We start from the raw sequence: 16,301 nt of genomic DNA, 5'->3' as shown, positions 1-16,301 counted from the left end.
AGCGGAATTCCCTGCTGCGCGATAGCCATCTCCCACTGCGGGTAGGGTGGGAACCTCTACTGTAACTATGTGTGGGATCGGATCTGAGCCGGGGCTTCAGGGGATGTTCTTTCATGCATCAAGAGAATCTCAAGAATGTACTATGTGTAATAAAGCAATAAACCGGTGTATAAGAGACCAGGTCTCAGAGATGCGGTTAGAGCACCTCGTGACGATACCTTGCTGTCTGATCTGATGTGTTCTGCTCCGACGGAATAAAACTTTGTTTCCTGCCTTCCAGTCTCCGGCGCCTGCCTCTTTCATTGGTAAATTATCGAGTGGTATGAGAGGCAATTACCGCCGGGCAAATACTTGAAAGATTATCGACTGAAACTGCCGCTACCATTTAACAATTCAGCACATTATAACTGGATTGCATATGTCAAGGCATCTGAAAGTAGTTTACCTGTATTCCTTGTTTGAATAACAATTTAAAAATGAATTAGTGGTCTAAAAATGAAGTTCCATTGCCCATGGCTAAAACTAATTCCTCTTAAGGCCAGATGATAAATTCTAGAATCTCTGTGCTCTAACAGTGTTTCTGTTTACTTTTATTATCAAAACAAACGAATCTTATAAAGGTACAGTTAAGTATATCTTCTCAATCTACTCTATACCCCAAGGACAGAATCTAACTCTACCTTAGACTGTTTGATGTCATGTTAAGCCACCTTGTGTTAAGATCTGATCCCCTTTTTACCTAAATCTTCTTTTCCTAAACCATCAGAAAGCCGGCCTGGAAGCCTCCCTTTCCGAAACAGAAGGTCGCTATGGAGCCCAGCTCCTCCAAATCCAAAATATCATCCGCGGTTTGGAAGCCCAACTCGTAAACCTAAGAGGCGACATGGAGAACCAGAACATGGAGTACAAGAGGCTCCTGGATGTGAAGAACCGCCTGGAAATGGAAATCGACATGTACCGACAGCTGCTAGAGGGTCAGGATGCCAAGTAAGTGGCATAAGATACCCTCACAACACAGCTTCACAGACAGCATCAATAAAGCTCATTCTTCATCAGGCATGAAATAGGATCCGCATTGAGTGCCATTCTATTGTCCAATATAACGACTGGTTATGGCTGATGAATAGTGTACATCGTGAACCTCCGGTGGCTGCCCATACAATTTTAACTCAGATTCACTGTGATGCATAGCTCACCTGAACAATTTGTGAAGATAGCTTTCTCTAAACTTAAATTTACCCTAGCGCAGCTCATCAATTGCTCCCCTCCATCTCTTTGTGCACTTCTCCCAGTCCATTTTCTTTTCTAGTTTTTCACTCAAGTGACCCTATCACAGAGTGATCACCCTAAAATGGTTTTAGGACCATGTCAAGATGGCCGCCTACTTGGGTGTCTGTGAAGGCATGCACAGCAGGCACTTAGGAATGGGTTTGTTTTATTTTAATACATTCATTCAGAGGTGACCACTGCTGATGTGGGCATCCACGGTGGCCATCTTCAAATGGGTTTGTTAAAATGTTACAAATGCATTAAAAGATAGCTGCCTTGGATGCACTTATATCCATCACAGACATCTACAAATTCATTTGTAATACTTTAACAAATCATGTTCCAAGATGGCAACCACAGATGTATTGCATTCATGCTGTTGTCAAACATGGAAAAAGCTTTTTCTAAAGTCAATATGTTTCACTTTACCATCTCTTATATTTGTGGTTCCCAAAAAATGCAATCACTTTGAAAACTTTATGCATCAATTCAATCAAATCAAATCAAATCAAATCAAATCAATCTTTATTCGGATGTCAAAAGACAACCATAAAAGCACATATAAATACAGTTAACAAGGACATATTCAAGGTTTCCAGCATAAAAAAATGAAAATGCTAATACAGACATGTTAACATAACAAAACCAATTTGAGAACAAATATAAAAAGTGCCACACCAGTAAGATATTATGCAACCACTGACGAAATAAGTGTGTTGTCAAAGGTTTTATAAAAAGAAAACATGACTTGACATGTCACAAGTTCTGCCTATGTCTCACTACTAGTTTCAAAAAGATGGCTATCTGGTTTGCAAATAACTCAGCATCCAGTAGTTGGAGAACAAGAAAAGCGGGGCGGCATCGACGCAGGCCCCAAATTTTTAAGATCGGGATAAGCCACTGCTTTCTCAAATCCTGATAAAATTTACAGAACAGTACTGTATGCATTGTGGATTGGGAAGAACTCATGTCACAAGGGCAAGCTTGAAGGTATTTTTCCCAGGTATTAGATTTAGGGAAGGTAACCAAATGATGAAAAATATTTAATCTGAGTTTTGTTAGGAGAGATCTCTCATAATCCGTGGAGTTAAAGGTCAAATAGGGCTGGATTGACAGAGTCGTTTGAACCAATAAAGAATATTGAACTGTGGGTTTGTGAAGCTCACTAGTTAACCTCAGGGATTCTAGATGAGCGAGGCACCGTTTTTTAAATTGCTTCCTCGGAATTTCAGCAATTTTTGAAGGAAAATGATAGAACTGTGACATACCCAAATCACCTAAGAATCTCTTTATGTAAGAGATCCATCTAATCAAGTCAAGTCAAGTCAAGTCAAGATAGCTTTATTCGATTTCAAATATAAAACCATAAAAGCAACATAAAAATACATACATATAAGAAGGTACTGCATTAAGAAAAAATATTACAGCTTATGTACGATTTAGTCGAGTTAATCAGCATGAAGACAGACTCTGATTTAGTTCATCGACAATCTGCACCGAATAGCAAATTTTAAAAACTTGGATAAGGCATTAATGGTTATTTCATCTTGGAGTAAAAGCAGTTTCAAAAAGGCAGGCCTACACTGCCTAAGTCCCCAGGTCTTCAATAGGGGGATCAAATATTGCCTTCTTCCCCATGAATAAAATTTACAAAACAGAACACAGTGTATTTGCGATTGTGTTGCAAGATTATCACATGGACACTTAATTAAATTTGAAGACCAATCATTTCTAACTGGAAAGGTTATTAATCTATGATAAGATCCAACTCTCAAACGGGCTAACAGCATCCTGTCATAACTGGAATAATTGGAAGACAGGTACAACTGTAGGCCGGGGGCCTGTAACAGTGAATTGTGTTGGAGTACTGATTTCTTACTTATTTCATCACACCAACGTCGATTTTCCAGGAAGTCAAGGCACCTTTTTTTGTAATCCTTCCTGGAAATCGAGGTTAAAGAACCAGGGTTTTCAAAAAAGGCTAAGTGTCCCATCTTAATCATAAATTCTTTTATGTAAGCAATCCAGGAAATGTCCATGCATCTTTCTAATTTGAGGCAGTCAATCAAAATAGATCTATTAAAAACAGTTTCCTCTGTGGTCCATATCTTGTGCCATAACAGTAAGGGGCTAACTTTAATCAAGTCAGAAATGTAGGCCAGATCTAATTCCTTATGGCAAATATATGTGGGGGACGAATTTGGGACCGCCAAGAGATAACGCAGGAAAGAGTTTTCTTTTACTTGGATCTCTTGACAGTCAGCGATGCCCCATAGGCCAGAACCATATAATGCGGTTGAAATGCATTTGGCATTATAAATGTCCATTAGAATGCGTACAGGCCTCCCCCCTAATTTGTTGGAGAACTGTTTTATTGCTCCTAGTGCACGGCGAAGGCAAGATTTCTGCTCCTAATCGCTGCTTTCCAGGTGCCTTTTTCATTAAAAACAACCCCTAAATATGAAAAGGTACTTGTAAGACCTATCTTAGACTTTTCGATAAAAACATTACAAGGAAGTTTTTTCTTCGAAGAGCAGCACATGGAAAAAGTTTTCCCAATATTTATTTTTAGACCTCTAGAGCTCATAAACAGTGTAAAACAGGTTCGAGCTTTTTGGAGGCCCAATTGGGTTCTCGCCATGATAACTGCGTCATCCGCATACAGTAGAATGGGAACCGCCGTGCCATCAATTTGAGGAAAATCTACCTTTTGTTTGGTTAAAAATTCCGCCACTCCATTAATGTATAAGTTAAAAAGAAATGGTGCCAGGATGCACCCCTGTCGGACTCCTTTGTTTATTGGGAACTTGGTAGAACACTCTCCTTTATTTCCAAATCGTACCTTTGCCCCAGCCCCCCTATATAGTTCTTTAATGAAATTGAGGATGTTTGTGTCAATGCCCAGGCCTGTCAAAGTATCCCATAGTACCTCGTGGTTCAGGCAATCGAAAGCAGAACTTAAATCAATGAACGTCATAAAGAGATTGCCTTTTTTTGCCGTCATGTATTTGCCGATAATTAGGACCAGATTTAGTCCCTGTTCGATTGTACCTAGACCTGTCTTGAAACCATATTGGAACTTGGAAAGGATTGCCTTTTCCTCTGCCCAGGAATTTAATCTGTTTAAGATAACCCTACCTGCCACTTTCATCAACGAGTCAAGTAAGGAAATAGGCCTATAGCATTTGGGGTCAATTTGATCGCCCTTTTTAAAAATAGGCACAACTATTGCTTCTTGCCAGGTCGATGGAAAGCCAATGGTATTAAAACTATTTAAAACATTGGTCAGCAGAGGAGACCATAGGGATAATGTATTTTTATATATATCAATAGGGACTCCATCAGGGCCGGGAGCTTTATTTCTCGAACTTTCTAGTAGTGCCAATTCTACTTCCAGGACAGAGAACGAAATACTAATAGGGAAAGAAACGGAAGGGACGCGCTCAGTTAAAAGCTGGTGATTGTGTGAGATAAAGTCTGTAGAGGGAAGAACATCTTCTTTATATAATTCAGTGAAATGTTCCACCCAAGTTGGTCCGTCGATAGCAAGCTCTACCTTATCTGATTTTCTATCTACGAAGAAGGGAGCATTTACTGCTTTCCAGAAGGCAGTGCTATCTCTCAACTGGCTGGCCTTTGTTAGGGTGTCCCACGCAAGCTTCTTCAGCTCCTGTTTCCGATTTTTCAAGCAGGTTTTATAGGCTAATCTCGCAGATCTGACTGCTGGCAGATCTTTCGGTGTTTCCTTTAGAATCCGCTTTAAGTACGAATGTGCTTTAGTGCAGTCAGAGTTAAACCATCCCTCAGATTTTTCTCTCGTCCCTGTCCGCGATGTTCCTGTCAGTTTTTCACTGATGTACAGAGTAATCTGGTTAAAAGCATTAGCAATCGTACCCGGGTCAGGATTTTCCTCCAAACAAGTCTTGATATTATTATGATGTTCCCTAATTAGATTTTGGAGAAAATTTATAGGGTCAACTTTGTTCCATTTTAGTGCGTAGCCGTTTTGTCTCGCCAGTGAAAGGGCATGGCGGTATAAATTTTCGGCTACGTTATTACCCGATTTAATACTCAACTCAATGTCAAAGATTGTACTGATCGGATAATGGTCACTCATCACAGTATCCAGTGTTATGAAAGACCGTACATTATGGTGATGAAAAGTAGAAATCAATATGTAGTCTATTACAGACTGTAAGCCACGCCCATTAAAAGTGGATTGGAAAGCAACCGGGGGATTGCAAAGTTCATTTGCGAACCCCAGGTTCAAGTCAAAAATTAGGGCATTAAACAAGTTTCCCAAAGAGGTATGCTCAAAGTGTGTGCATGGTTCGCCAGATAGGTTAACCATACCACAAATACCTGAATCGCTTAGGGGGCATAAGTGACAGTTAAAGTCGCCCAGCAGTATGATACACGTATCATTTTGTTCATGATTAAGACTAAGCGAACGTAAACAGTCATTTAGATCTTCTAAGGTTTTTTGCTGTTCTTCCTTTGGGATATTGTTATACAAGTTCACTAAAATAAGAAATCGTTTCCCACCTGCCATTAGACTGAGAACCTGAAAACTATTGTGCCCCGGTGTGATCTGTTGTTTAATGGACAAAGTAATTGTATTAGAGATATACGTGCAGAGGCCCCCAGAACACCTGCCTCTCCGTGACTGAGTGGCGGGAGTAAAATATGTTCGATAACCTGGCATATGGATCTCAGTTAGTTCCCAGCATTCCTGGAGGCAAATGATATCATGTTCCGCAATTAAATCGCGAAATATGGGATCGTTTACCTTACTTGCTAGTCCCGCTATATTCCATGACAGGAAAGACAGTTCCCCACTTGATTTTTCCCCTTGGGATTTTAAATTATGGGGGTAATCTGCACAAGGTTCTATTTCTCTCACAGACGGGTTGTTTTCGATTTCTATCCCCATTATAGTTTCGGGATTTCGGGTATTTATCGTCAATTCAGGGTCCAGGACTGGATATAAAGGGTTTTCCTGATCTGATCCATATGAGTTATTATTTAATAATGGGCTAGATAACAGAGTTACTGTCTGGGTTATTAGTCACTGATTATCCCTTAACTCGTCTGTTTCCACTAGGGAGCCCGATATCCTGGGGTTGGTATTAGTACGTAATTTGTCTGTACTAGGATAGTGGACGTTAGAACCTCGGTTCTTCTGAAAAAGTCAATCCACCATCTCCAAGCATTCAAATCTGTTGGAAGTTGGTATGCCTCTCCAGGTATCCCTAGGTGGTCGGTCTCTAATAAGCTGCCTTTCCCAACGCCTATTGGCTATACCGCTATCTTGAGTGCCCACACTAATCCAATTTTCATTACTGTGAAATTGATGGTAAAGAGAAGTGGGTGGATAAAAGAAGGAAAGGCGTTTAGGTATAATACCCTCGTTGTTAAAATTGGTGTCCCAAGAACAAATATAGTCGACTGTGTCTGGGTTATCAAAATTAACCAGAACACAGTCGCCCTGTATCGATTTAGTTCCTGGGCCCACCCAGGGTACCCTACGGACCATTAAAATCTTGCTATGTCTGTTGGATGGTAAGGGTCGGTTGATATTTAACCAGTGTTGTGCCTTATTTTTTAATGATCCGGTTGATTCTTCATTTTCCTCCTTCAATTTAGGGACTCCAGTCAGTATTACCACATATGGTGATGCTTCTGGGGGTAAACTAATACTTGGATTTCCTAAATTTGCTCCCCAGGTGGAATGTTTGGCAGTATTGGCCTCCTGCGCCAAATTTATAGGGGCGTTTTTAATATCCGCGTTTATTATGTTCTCCGTCATAGTAGATGTCGATTTAATTACCTTAATTTCAGGGACAATTGGGTTAAGAGTCGGGGGGGTCGGTAAGGATGGTTTTGTACGGGTTAAACTTTCACTCACATTCTTTGATATCCCTGGATTTAACTGGGATTTTGAGGCTTTAGTCAAGTCCATTAACTGTGCCTCAATCCGCTTCAGCCTAGTTTCTATGGGAGAAAGGTAGGTTTTAAAAAGCTCCTTAATGTGTTCGGCTAAATGGTGATCAAGTTCTAAGATTTCGTGATTTGTGTCAGTTGCAGAAGGGGTCCCCCCATTATTCGGATCCAAATTGACTACAGTTTCTAATGGGCATTTTCTTATAGGCAGATCCTTGGACTGTTGACCTTTATGTGCTGCAGACCTGAGTGAGTGTTTACTCTCCCCTTTCTTCCCTGTGGCAGTAGATTTTTTTGACGTCTTAATCTTTTTGGGAGTGTTATCATTTATCTTTTTTTCTAGGGTTTTTCGGTACTTTTGTTGTTTTTAAACCAGCTCCATTACTGGCACCTCGCGACTGCTCGTTTATTGAGTCATGGGATGATAATTCAATGCTCAATAACTAAGAAACGAGGAGTGGAGATCTCTCTAATTGAGTTGGGGATAGAGAATCCACCATTGATGGTGACAGGTCCACAGTATTTGGAATGCTATGTAAGTCTGCATGTATTACATTCGTGGTTACCTTATTGCTTTGTGGGACGGGAGTTTTAACTGTAGCAATGTGTCCCATAGAGGAACGCCGTGCTAGTAGTAGATCTTGTGACACTCTCCGTTCCATAATTGCAATCCCTTGATCAATTACTGAGTTTGCTCTAACAATGAAATTGTCTATTGGGCCAGTAATGTTTGATACGTCCACATTCAGCCTGCTCCTACTCCCTCTGGTATTCGCCATCTGTAACAGTAATGAATATGAATATGGCTGTCAATAGATAAGCACTTGGACCTGGATGTAAATTTTTCCCGTTAATATTAGTAACCTACTGGGCATTAAACGTTAGAGGGGGGGCCCGGTCCGGTCTTGCTCGGTCTGGAACGGGCATGAACGGGCCCGCCCTTGGCCCGGGCTTCGCCCGGCGCGCATCCCGCGCGCGTCCCGCGCTGCGTCAGAGAGTTCTGGTTTTATAATGCAGGAAGGCGGGCAAACAAGCGAGGGGGGAGTGTCCGGGAAGAGGCAGCAGCTGTTTGGAATCTTCACGCTGCAAGCGCCTCGCAGTCCCTCACACCCAGTACAAGCGCCCAGCGAAGTCCTGTAAAACGAAGAGTTCAAGAATCCTGGCACGAGCGGCACCCGCGGAGTGGGGGCCGCGAGTCAGCTTTTGAGGACAGGTAGGCGGGCAAACAAGCGAGGGGGGAGTGTCCGGGAAGAGGCAGCAGCTGTTTGGAATCTTCACGCTGCAAGCGCCTCGCAGTCCCTCACACCCAGTACAAGCGCCCAGCGAAGTCCTATAAAACGAAGAGTTCAAGAATCCTGGCACGAGCGGCTCCCGCGGAGCGGGGGCCGCGAGTCAGCTTTTGAGGACAGGTAGGCGGGCAAACAAGCGAGGGGGGAGTGTCCGGGAAGAGGCAGCAGCTGTTTGGAATCTCCACGCTGCAAGCGCCTCGCAGTCCCTCACACCCAGTACAAGCGCCCAGCGAAGTCCTATAAAACGAAGAGTTCAAGAATCCTGGCACGAGCGGCTCCCGCGGAGCGGGGGCCGCGAGTCAGCTTTTGAGGACAGGTAGGCGGGCAAACAAGCGAGGGGGGAGTGTCCGGGAAGAGGCAGCAGCTGTTTGGAATCTTCACGCTGCAAGCGCCTCGCAGTCCCTCACACCCAGTACAAGCGCCCAGCGAAGTCCTGTAAAACGAAGAGTTCAAGAATCCTGGCACGAGCGGCTCCCGCGGAGCGGCGGCCGCGAGTCAGCTTTTGAGGACAGGTAGGCGGGCAAACAAGCGAGGGGGGAGTGTCCGGGAAGAGGCAGCAGCTGTTTGGAATCTTCACGCTGCAAGCGCCTCGCAGTCCCTCACACCCAGTACAAGCGCCCAGCGAAGTCCTATAAAACGAAGAGTTCAAGAATCTTGGCACGAGCGGCACCCCTCTAATCTTATATGCTCAGTCTAGGGCAATACAATCATCAATGAACCCTTGGGAAAAGGTAGTGGCATTAGAGGACCAAATACGGTGCCATAATAACAGGGGTTGTGGGGGCGTGGCTTGGACGCCGAACAAGATGGCCACCTGAGACCAGAGCTCTCCCGTACCGCGGCGGACTTTTCATCTCTTTGCCGTTATCCGCGATCATTTCGGCAGATTTCTTGTGGCTCCTGTAAGCGGATGACTTCGTGCTGAAGATGTGACTGCCAGACTTCGTTTTCCTGCACTTATTCGCCCATTTATGTCTCTCGATGTAAGTCCCTCAGCGCGACCGCCATTTTGTAATATGCGCGATGTCTGCGCGTCGCTGAGGTGATTACAGACATGCTCTTCCCGCTCTCCCTCCAGTCACTGGATTTTACTCTAGGCAACTAAGGACCTCTTCTTTGTGTTTTGCGCCCTGTCAGTGCGCTATGCTTCCAACTTACTCCTCATGTTGACGTTCCGTCCTGTGAGACCTCTGCCTTCATGCTCCCCTCGCAGCCTACCACATGCGCTGTGCTCTTCAATGATAATTTACTTCAGTTTCAAGGCGTAAGACTCATACCATCATTTTTGGCGTCTTTGTGCTGCTTCCTTTTTGTTGCAATTATGTTCACCAAGTCTTAGTGCGCATGGCCTTCGCGCCCACTGGTGACCTCCTTGTTATTACTGGAAACACTCTTTGACACCTGCTGGCATTACCTCTCTTCATGATTTTTCCTGGTGTCCTTCACTATTTCTGCTGACTGCTGGACTCTTCACACCAGACATATTGACATTCTCTGCTTTTTGAGTGCAGGTCGTTGGGTTGGTTTGCTTCTTTGCCTTCCTGTCATTGGCACGTTTAGGCTTCTATGGGCAAGCTACGCAACCCAAAGTTTATCTTTGTGCCCTCGAAGACTCCACCCTCCTCCGCCTCTTCCTCATCAGCAGGTCATTCTCCTCATCCTCCTTCCACATATCAAATGGCGACAACATCCTCCACCCGCTCTTCTCCATCACAACTTACCTCCAGCAAGTCTTCTCCTCCTGCCTCCTTACCTATGCGCTTGAAGCAAGACTCCTCTCCTCCCCCATCCGAGTCATCTCCACCCCCTATATCTATGGAGTTGATACTTGAGGAGATTCGCGCTTTGCGCCCATTCGTGGAGGAGACTAATACTAAGATGCAGCTTTTTGAGGCTAAATGGTCAACTATGGAGGCTCGTGTTTCTTCTGTGGAGCAGCAGGTTCCAGAAATTCAGTCAAACTCTCAACGCATCTCCTCTCTGGAAAAGTCTCTTCTCGCCCTTCAACAACACACTGAGGACTTGGAAAACAGGAACAGGAGGAACAACCTACGCGTTTATGGCCTACCGGAATCCCTGGAAGGAGATGATCCTGTCACGTTTTTCTCCTCTTTCCTCCTGAAACTCCTGGACCTTCCCGCTACTACCTCTCTCAGTATCCAACGAGCCCATAGACTTGGCCCTCGCTCCTCCTCCTCAACCAAACCGCGAGGGGTCATCATCCTCTTCCTCAAGTTTACCGATCTCCTTCTGGTCCTATCTACAGCTCGAGCGAAGCGCCAAGTGTCCTGGATGGGTCAGAGAGTTTTTCTCTCTCAGGATGTCTCTAATGTCACTGCTGCCAGAAGAAAATAATTCGTATCTCTTCGTGCTCCTCTGCGCTCCATTGGAGCTAGATATGGCCTCTTTCACCCCTGCACCTTCAAGGTAACTCATCAAAACAACACCTGGACTTTCCAAGACCCGGCTGAACTTAAGAATTTTATTCACATTCAGACCAATGCTGGCATGGACACATCCAATCACCCTACTGGTTGATTATTTATCTGTTTGGTTTTTCTCCTTGCAGGTTCTTGCTGGAACTTTTCCCCTCCTTGGTTTGATTCTTCTTCTGCTTGATGTGATTATATAATGGTTGTTGTTTGGGTTTTTTGTTTTACATATAATGTCTGTTTTTGTACTGTTTATCTCACCATGACTTCTGCATAACACGTTTCTTTTTCCCTTCCTTAGATTTTTATTCGATAAACCCTCTTGTATCCCTCCTCGTATCATACGATTCGTCTTCCTCATATTCCGTCCTGGTGCGGTGTGTTGCTCTCCGGCTTAGGAGGCCGTTCTTGTCGAATCCTCCCATACCCCATCGTCATCTTGTCATCTCCCTTCCCCCTTCAGGTATGTTTTCCTCAGTCATCCGTTTTGGATATGTACTGTCTCTTCTTCTACTGCTCTTTTCCTCCCTTTTCCTCTCTTTCCTTTTTCTTTGTTCTTCTCTTACTGTATCTCCTGACTTTCTTTTGTCTTGCTCTTTTCTCTCATTCGCTTGTTATTGTCCTTTATGGTGTTCATGGTTTTATGCCTTTTCTCTGTTTCTTGCACATTTTATTGTTATTTAATTCAAAGTTATCTCATGGAATGTGAAAGGTTTTGTTAGCCCTATTAAACGACAGAGAGTGCTTTCCCATCTAGCCTCGTATACTCCTGATTTAGTTCTCTTACAAGAGACTCATCTTTCTGAGGCGGAGTCTCTTAAATTAAAGAGGGGCTGGGTGGGAACGGTTTTATTTTCTCCTACATCTAATAAAAAGAATGGTGTGGCCATTTTGTGTCACAAGAAGCTCAAATGTAAAGTTCTTTCTCAAGAAAATAATACTGAGGGTCGTTGGGTCTTAGTTAAGCTGTTAATCAATTTTGTATCCTTGACTGTTTTTAATGTATATGGCCCCACTCATCCTGATTGTAATTTTTGGCCTCTAATAACTTCTAAGTGTTTTCAATACAGTGATCCCCTGTTCATTTTGGGGGGGGATTGTAATCAAATTGTTGACCCGTTTCTTGATCGCAAATCCTCTGCCCGCTTTACCCCCCACAAATCACATACACAATTCCTTGACACTATTTCTAAATCTCACCTTCTCGACTCATGGAGACTGTCCCATCCTGACTCTTTGGACTATTCCTTCTTTTCACCTCCTCATGCCTCTTTCTCTCGGATTGACTACATCTTCCTTTCTCAGTCTCTTTCTCAAAATCTTCTTTCCTCATCTATTGAGCCGATAGTTATCTCAGACCATGCTCCCATTGTCACAGTTCTTTTTTTTTTTTTTTTTTTTTTTTTTTGTTGAAAAACCTTTATTGACATTTCAATCATTAACAAGTATGGGCCTACAACCCCCCGGGGCCGGCCGCTAAGCAATCAGAGCAATAAGAGCAAATGTAAACACAGGCAGCACCTCGGAGAGCAGGATCTTCATTCCAATATAGTCCGGCCAGTGAGCCGCGCAGGTAGGACACCAGGAGAAAAAGGGTTTTTCATTTTATAATGAAACAAGACAGTAGGATCAGGTGCCAAACAATTTCCCAACAGCGATAAGGGGGAAGAATAATAGACGTAAGCAATAAGCAGCAATCTATTGGATCAATGGCGCAGACACGGGAAATTCCGGATGGGGAAGAATATCAAAAACAGTTGCGCCTGCAGGCCCCGGTACCTAACGCCCAGAGAACACCCCGGAAACTGTGGCACACATGAAGAGGCGACGATTCACAACAAAGGAGGTGTACCGCGCTGATCCCAGAAAAGAAGAAACAAGAAGAAGCGGAGAAGAAAAAGGAGGCCATGGAAAAAGAGATAAAGACTAAAGAGTCCCCTCCCCCAACCCCCCACCCTGCACCTCTGCAAATGAGTATGGCCCCCCCCCCCAGCAGTGTGCCTGTCGCCCTGGAACTAGACCCGAAATATAGAAGAAACAGGGAAAAAGGAGTAAGAAAGAACCCCACCAGACGGGGGGGTGGAGAAAGTATAATAAACTGGAGGAGGGCCTTCAAAACATACCCCCGGCTTCTCCCTCCCGCACGGTGAAGTCTCCCCACAGCAAACAATAAGCAGCACCAAATCGACCATATCAAAAAAGGGGAATGGGGAGCATTATGCACCAACTATGCTAATAACCATGAGAGTACGCAACCATGAGTCCGCCCGTCTACTAGATGACCACCCCCGAAGGATCAGCCTCATCCTTGACCACTCTTTGCAATTCTGCCCATGCCTACCCCTCGACCCAGCACCATGTCCGATGTTCCAGGGTAAAGGAGTGTCCAAAAACAACCGGGAAGCGACGCACACAGGTGGGGTGGAAGTCTCTGAGTACCAACACAGTCCGCATCATGGAGGGACGTCTTTCCCAGTGCTGCCCCAGGATCTGCACTGCACACAAGGTCCAGGAAGGCTGAATCAGCCAAAGTAGACAAACGTTGCTGGAATTGTCCCTGGGTCGCCGGAGGCCGTGCACGGGACAAGGCCACCACCTTCCACTCAGGTCCAATACCTCCGGAACAGATCAAACCCTCAGTTAGCCGATCACACGGTAGCATACTGTCCGGAGTGTCCGGCTGTGCACTAATCGCAGGGGTGGCCGCGACATTATCCTCCTGTGTGCAGTGTGGGAAGCCCCTGTGTACCTGTGGACCAGCATGCCGCCACTGTCCCAACGCTGATGCCACACCATCGAGCTTACTCCCCAAGACCCCGGCGCCACGAGCCAAGGAGAAATGAAGGGCACCAAGGGCCTCTAGGAGGTCGCCGTACCCCAGCACAGCTCTCTGCGATCGCTCCGCCACACTCCCAAAAGTCACACACTCCCAATCCTGCTGCGACCCAGTGGACAGGATGGTAGGCTGCATAGCAACAAGATGGCCGCCGGGAAGGCCCGACTCGTATTGGGGCCGGGACCCAGGGACAAGCGCCTCGAGGTCCACGTCGCTGAAGACAGGGGTCCGGGGGCAGGCACAAATTCAGCCGTTGCGTGGTCACGGGCAACAGTCGTCCCCGCCACGGACCAGCTCCCGCGAAAAGCCGGGAGCCGCCCGCAAGGATCAGGGCGAGCTAGGGGCGGCGTCCGGGCAGCTCACCGTCAAAGGCAGGGGCAAGCACCGAAGAATCTGAGAATTGCACCCCCGGGCATGTCCTCGGTCCGCTACGCTTAGCAGTGGGAGCGACTACGGCAAAATGCAGGCCGAGGGCAGCACCGCTCCGGTGGACCGACTCCACCCAGTCACCACAGGCCGCTGTTGTTAAACTGCCACCCGGCCAAGGCGTCCACTCGAGGTCCCGGCTCCGGGGCTGCACGGGCCGCAAAGTTCAACTGCAGATTTCTCCGGCGGTACGGCAGCCAGAAACCTCGGAGTCACACAATCGGTTGCCACTCTCATTCACAAACACGATCTCATAGCGCAGACTGAGGATCTCGTGCAGGATATCCGTGCGGGATGCGGAGGTTCACGGAGCCGGGAATCTACGCTGCCGTCCCGGTCGCCATCTTGGCTCCTCCCCCATTGTCACAGTTCTTGATCTTCTTCCTCCTCATCCCAAATCCTCCCGCTGGCGTTTCAATAACTCTCTCCTCCTGGATCCCCTCTTTTCCTCTTCTTTTCTTTCCTTTGCTACGGAATTTTTTCTACTCAATTCTGATCCCTCTTTACCCCCTCATATTATTTGGGACTCTTTTACGGCTACCGCTCGCGGTTTTGTGATTGATTTTGTCTCAAAGAAAAAGAAGTCTTACCTTAAGAAACAGAAAGGCCTTCTCTCCCATATTAAATCCCTGGAGCATAAATTCTACACCTCTTCTACTAAAACGGTTTTACCAGACCTTATACGCGCCAGACTCGATTTTAACAAAATCACCACTGATAACGCTTCCTCAATATTACTTCGCAGCAGCGCCCGCTACTACGGAGGTCGCAACAAGTCAGGTAAACTTTTGGCCAACTACCTTAAGTCTCGCAGGGAGCGTAACCTGATTGATTCAATATATTCTGCCGATAATCTTCTCTTGCATAAGGAGCAGGATATACTCGCCCAATTTCAACAGTTCTACCAATCTCTTTATACTCCTGAGTCCCCCCCTTCGGCTGCTCTTATTCAATCCTACTTGGATAAAATTCCTGCCCCCTCCACTTCTCATCTTAACTTCCCTGATCTTCAACTTGACCTTTCTATTACTGAGCTGGATAGCGCCTTAACATCTCTAACCAAAGGTAAATCTCCGGGTCCGGACGGTTTCTCTGTGGAATTCTACCTGCCTTTCTCAGATCTCCTGCTTCCTAAACTTCTCTCCCTCTTCCAATCCTTCTTTACCTCTGGCACAGCTGCCGGTACCTTTCACGAGGCTACGATCTGCCTAATACCTAAAGAGGGTCGCGACCCCCAATTCTGTAAAAATTATCGCCCAATATCCCTTGTTAATGTAGACTATAAATTATTTGCTAAACTTCTTGCCCGGCGCTTAGATCCTTTCCTCCCACATCTCATAGGTAAGGAACAATGTGGATTCGTAAAGGGCAGACTCACCTCGGATAATTCCCGCCTGTTTCTCAATGTTCTCAATAAGGTACCTTCTCTCAACATTTCTCTGGCTGCCATCTCGGTTGATGCTGAGAAGGCTTTTGATAGAGTAGATTGGTCCTTTCTGTTTGCCTCCCTGCGTTGGCATGGTTTTGGTCCTAATTTTATTTCTCTTGTTTCTTTACTTTATTCCTCCCCTAAAGCGTCTGTTTTAGTCAATGGTCATCTATCCCCCTATTTTCCCCTACAGCGCGGTGTCCATCAGGGTTGCCCCTTGTCCCCTCTACTTTTTGTTCTAGCCTTAGAACCATTCCTTACGTCTATTAGAAATAATATATCTATTTCTGGCTTCCCTTATGACAAGACTCATTTGAAACTCTCTGCGTATGCGGATGACATTCTTTTGTTTATTTCTGACCCTGACCAATCCATTCCGGCCTTACTACTTGAGTTTAACTCCTTTTCCCAAGTTTCTGGTTACAAGATTAACTCTGATAAAACTGAGATTCTTCCTCTTACTAAATTTTGTCTCCCTCATCAGTTTTTGACCACTGGTTTTGCGTGGAATTCCTCTAAAATTAAATACCTTGGAATTTGGTTCTCTAACTCCATCTCTTCATCTATTCGGTTGAACATGTCTGCTGTATTATCCCGTATCGATAAGTTGTTCTCTTCTTGGAATCCTCTCTTTCTCTCATGGTGGGGTCGGCTGGATTCGATCAAAATGATGATAT

At 45.3% G+C, this 16,301-nt stretch overlaps 1 protein-coding gene across 1 annotated transcript in view; it reads left to right on the top strand.

Annotated features, from left to right (window-relative positions):
* The window catches only part of LOC146869614 (keratin, type I cytoskeletal 13-like), a 51,801-nt gene that overhangs the window by 18,543 nt on the left and 16,957 nt on the right, over nucleotides 1–16,301 (top strand). Inside the window, exon 5 of the mRNA XM_085640171.1 lies at nucleotides 767–987. Coding sequence (XP_085496297.1) covers nucleotides 767–987 — 221 coding nt within the window. The remainder of the gene's footprint in view (nucleotides 1–766; nucleotides 988–16,301) is intronic.

The sequence above is a fragment of the Triturus cristatus genome, chromosome 1_1 (genome assembly GCF_964204655.1).
Source record: "Triturus cristatus chromosome 1_1, aTriCri1.1, whole genome shotgun sequence".
NCBI classification, from domain to species: domain Eukaryota; kingdom Metazoa; phylum Chordata; class Amphibia; order Caudata; family Salamandridae; genus Triturus; species Triturus cristatus.
The sequence above is the reverse complement of the archived record's forward strand: the minus strand, read 5'-3'. Positions and strand labels throughout refer to the sequence as shown.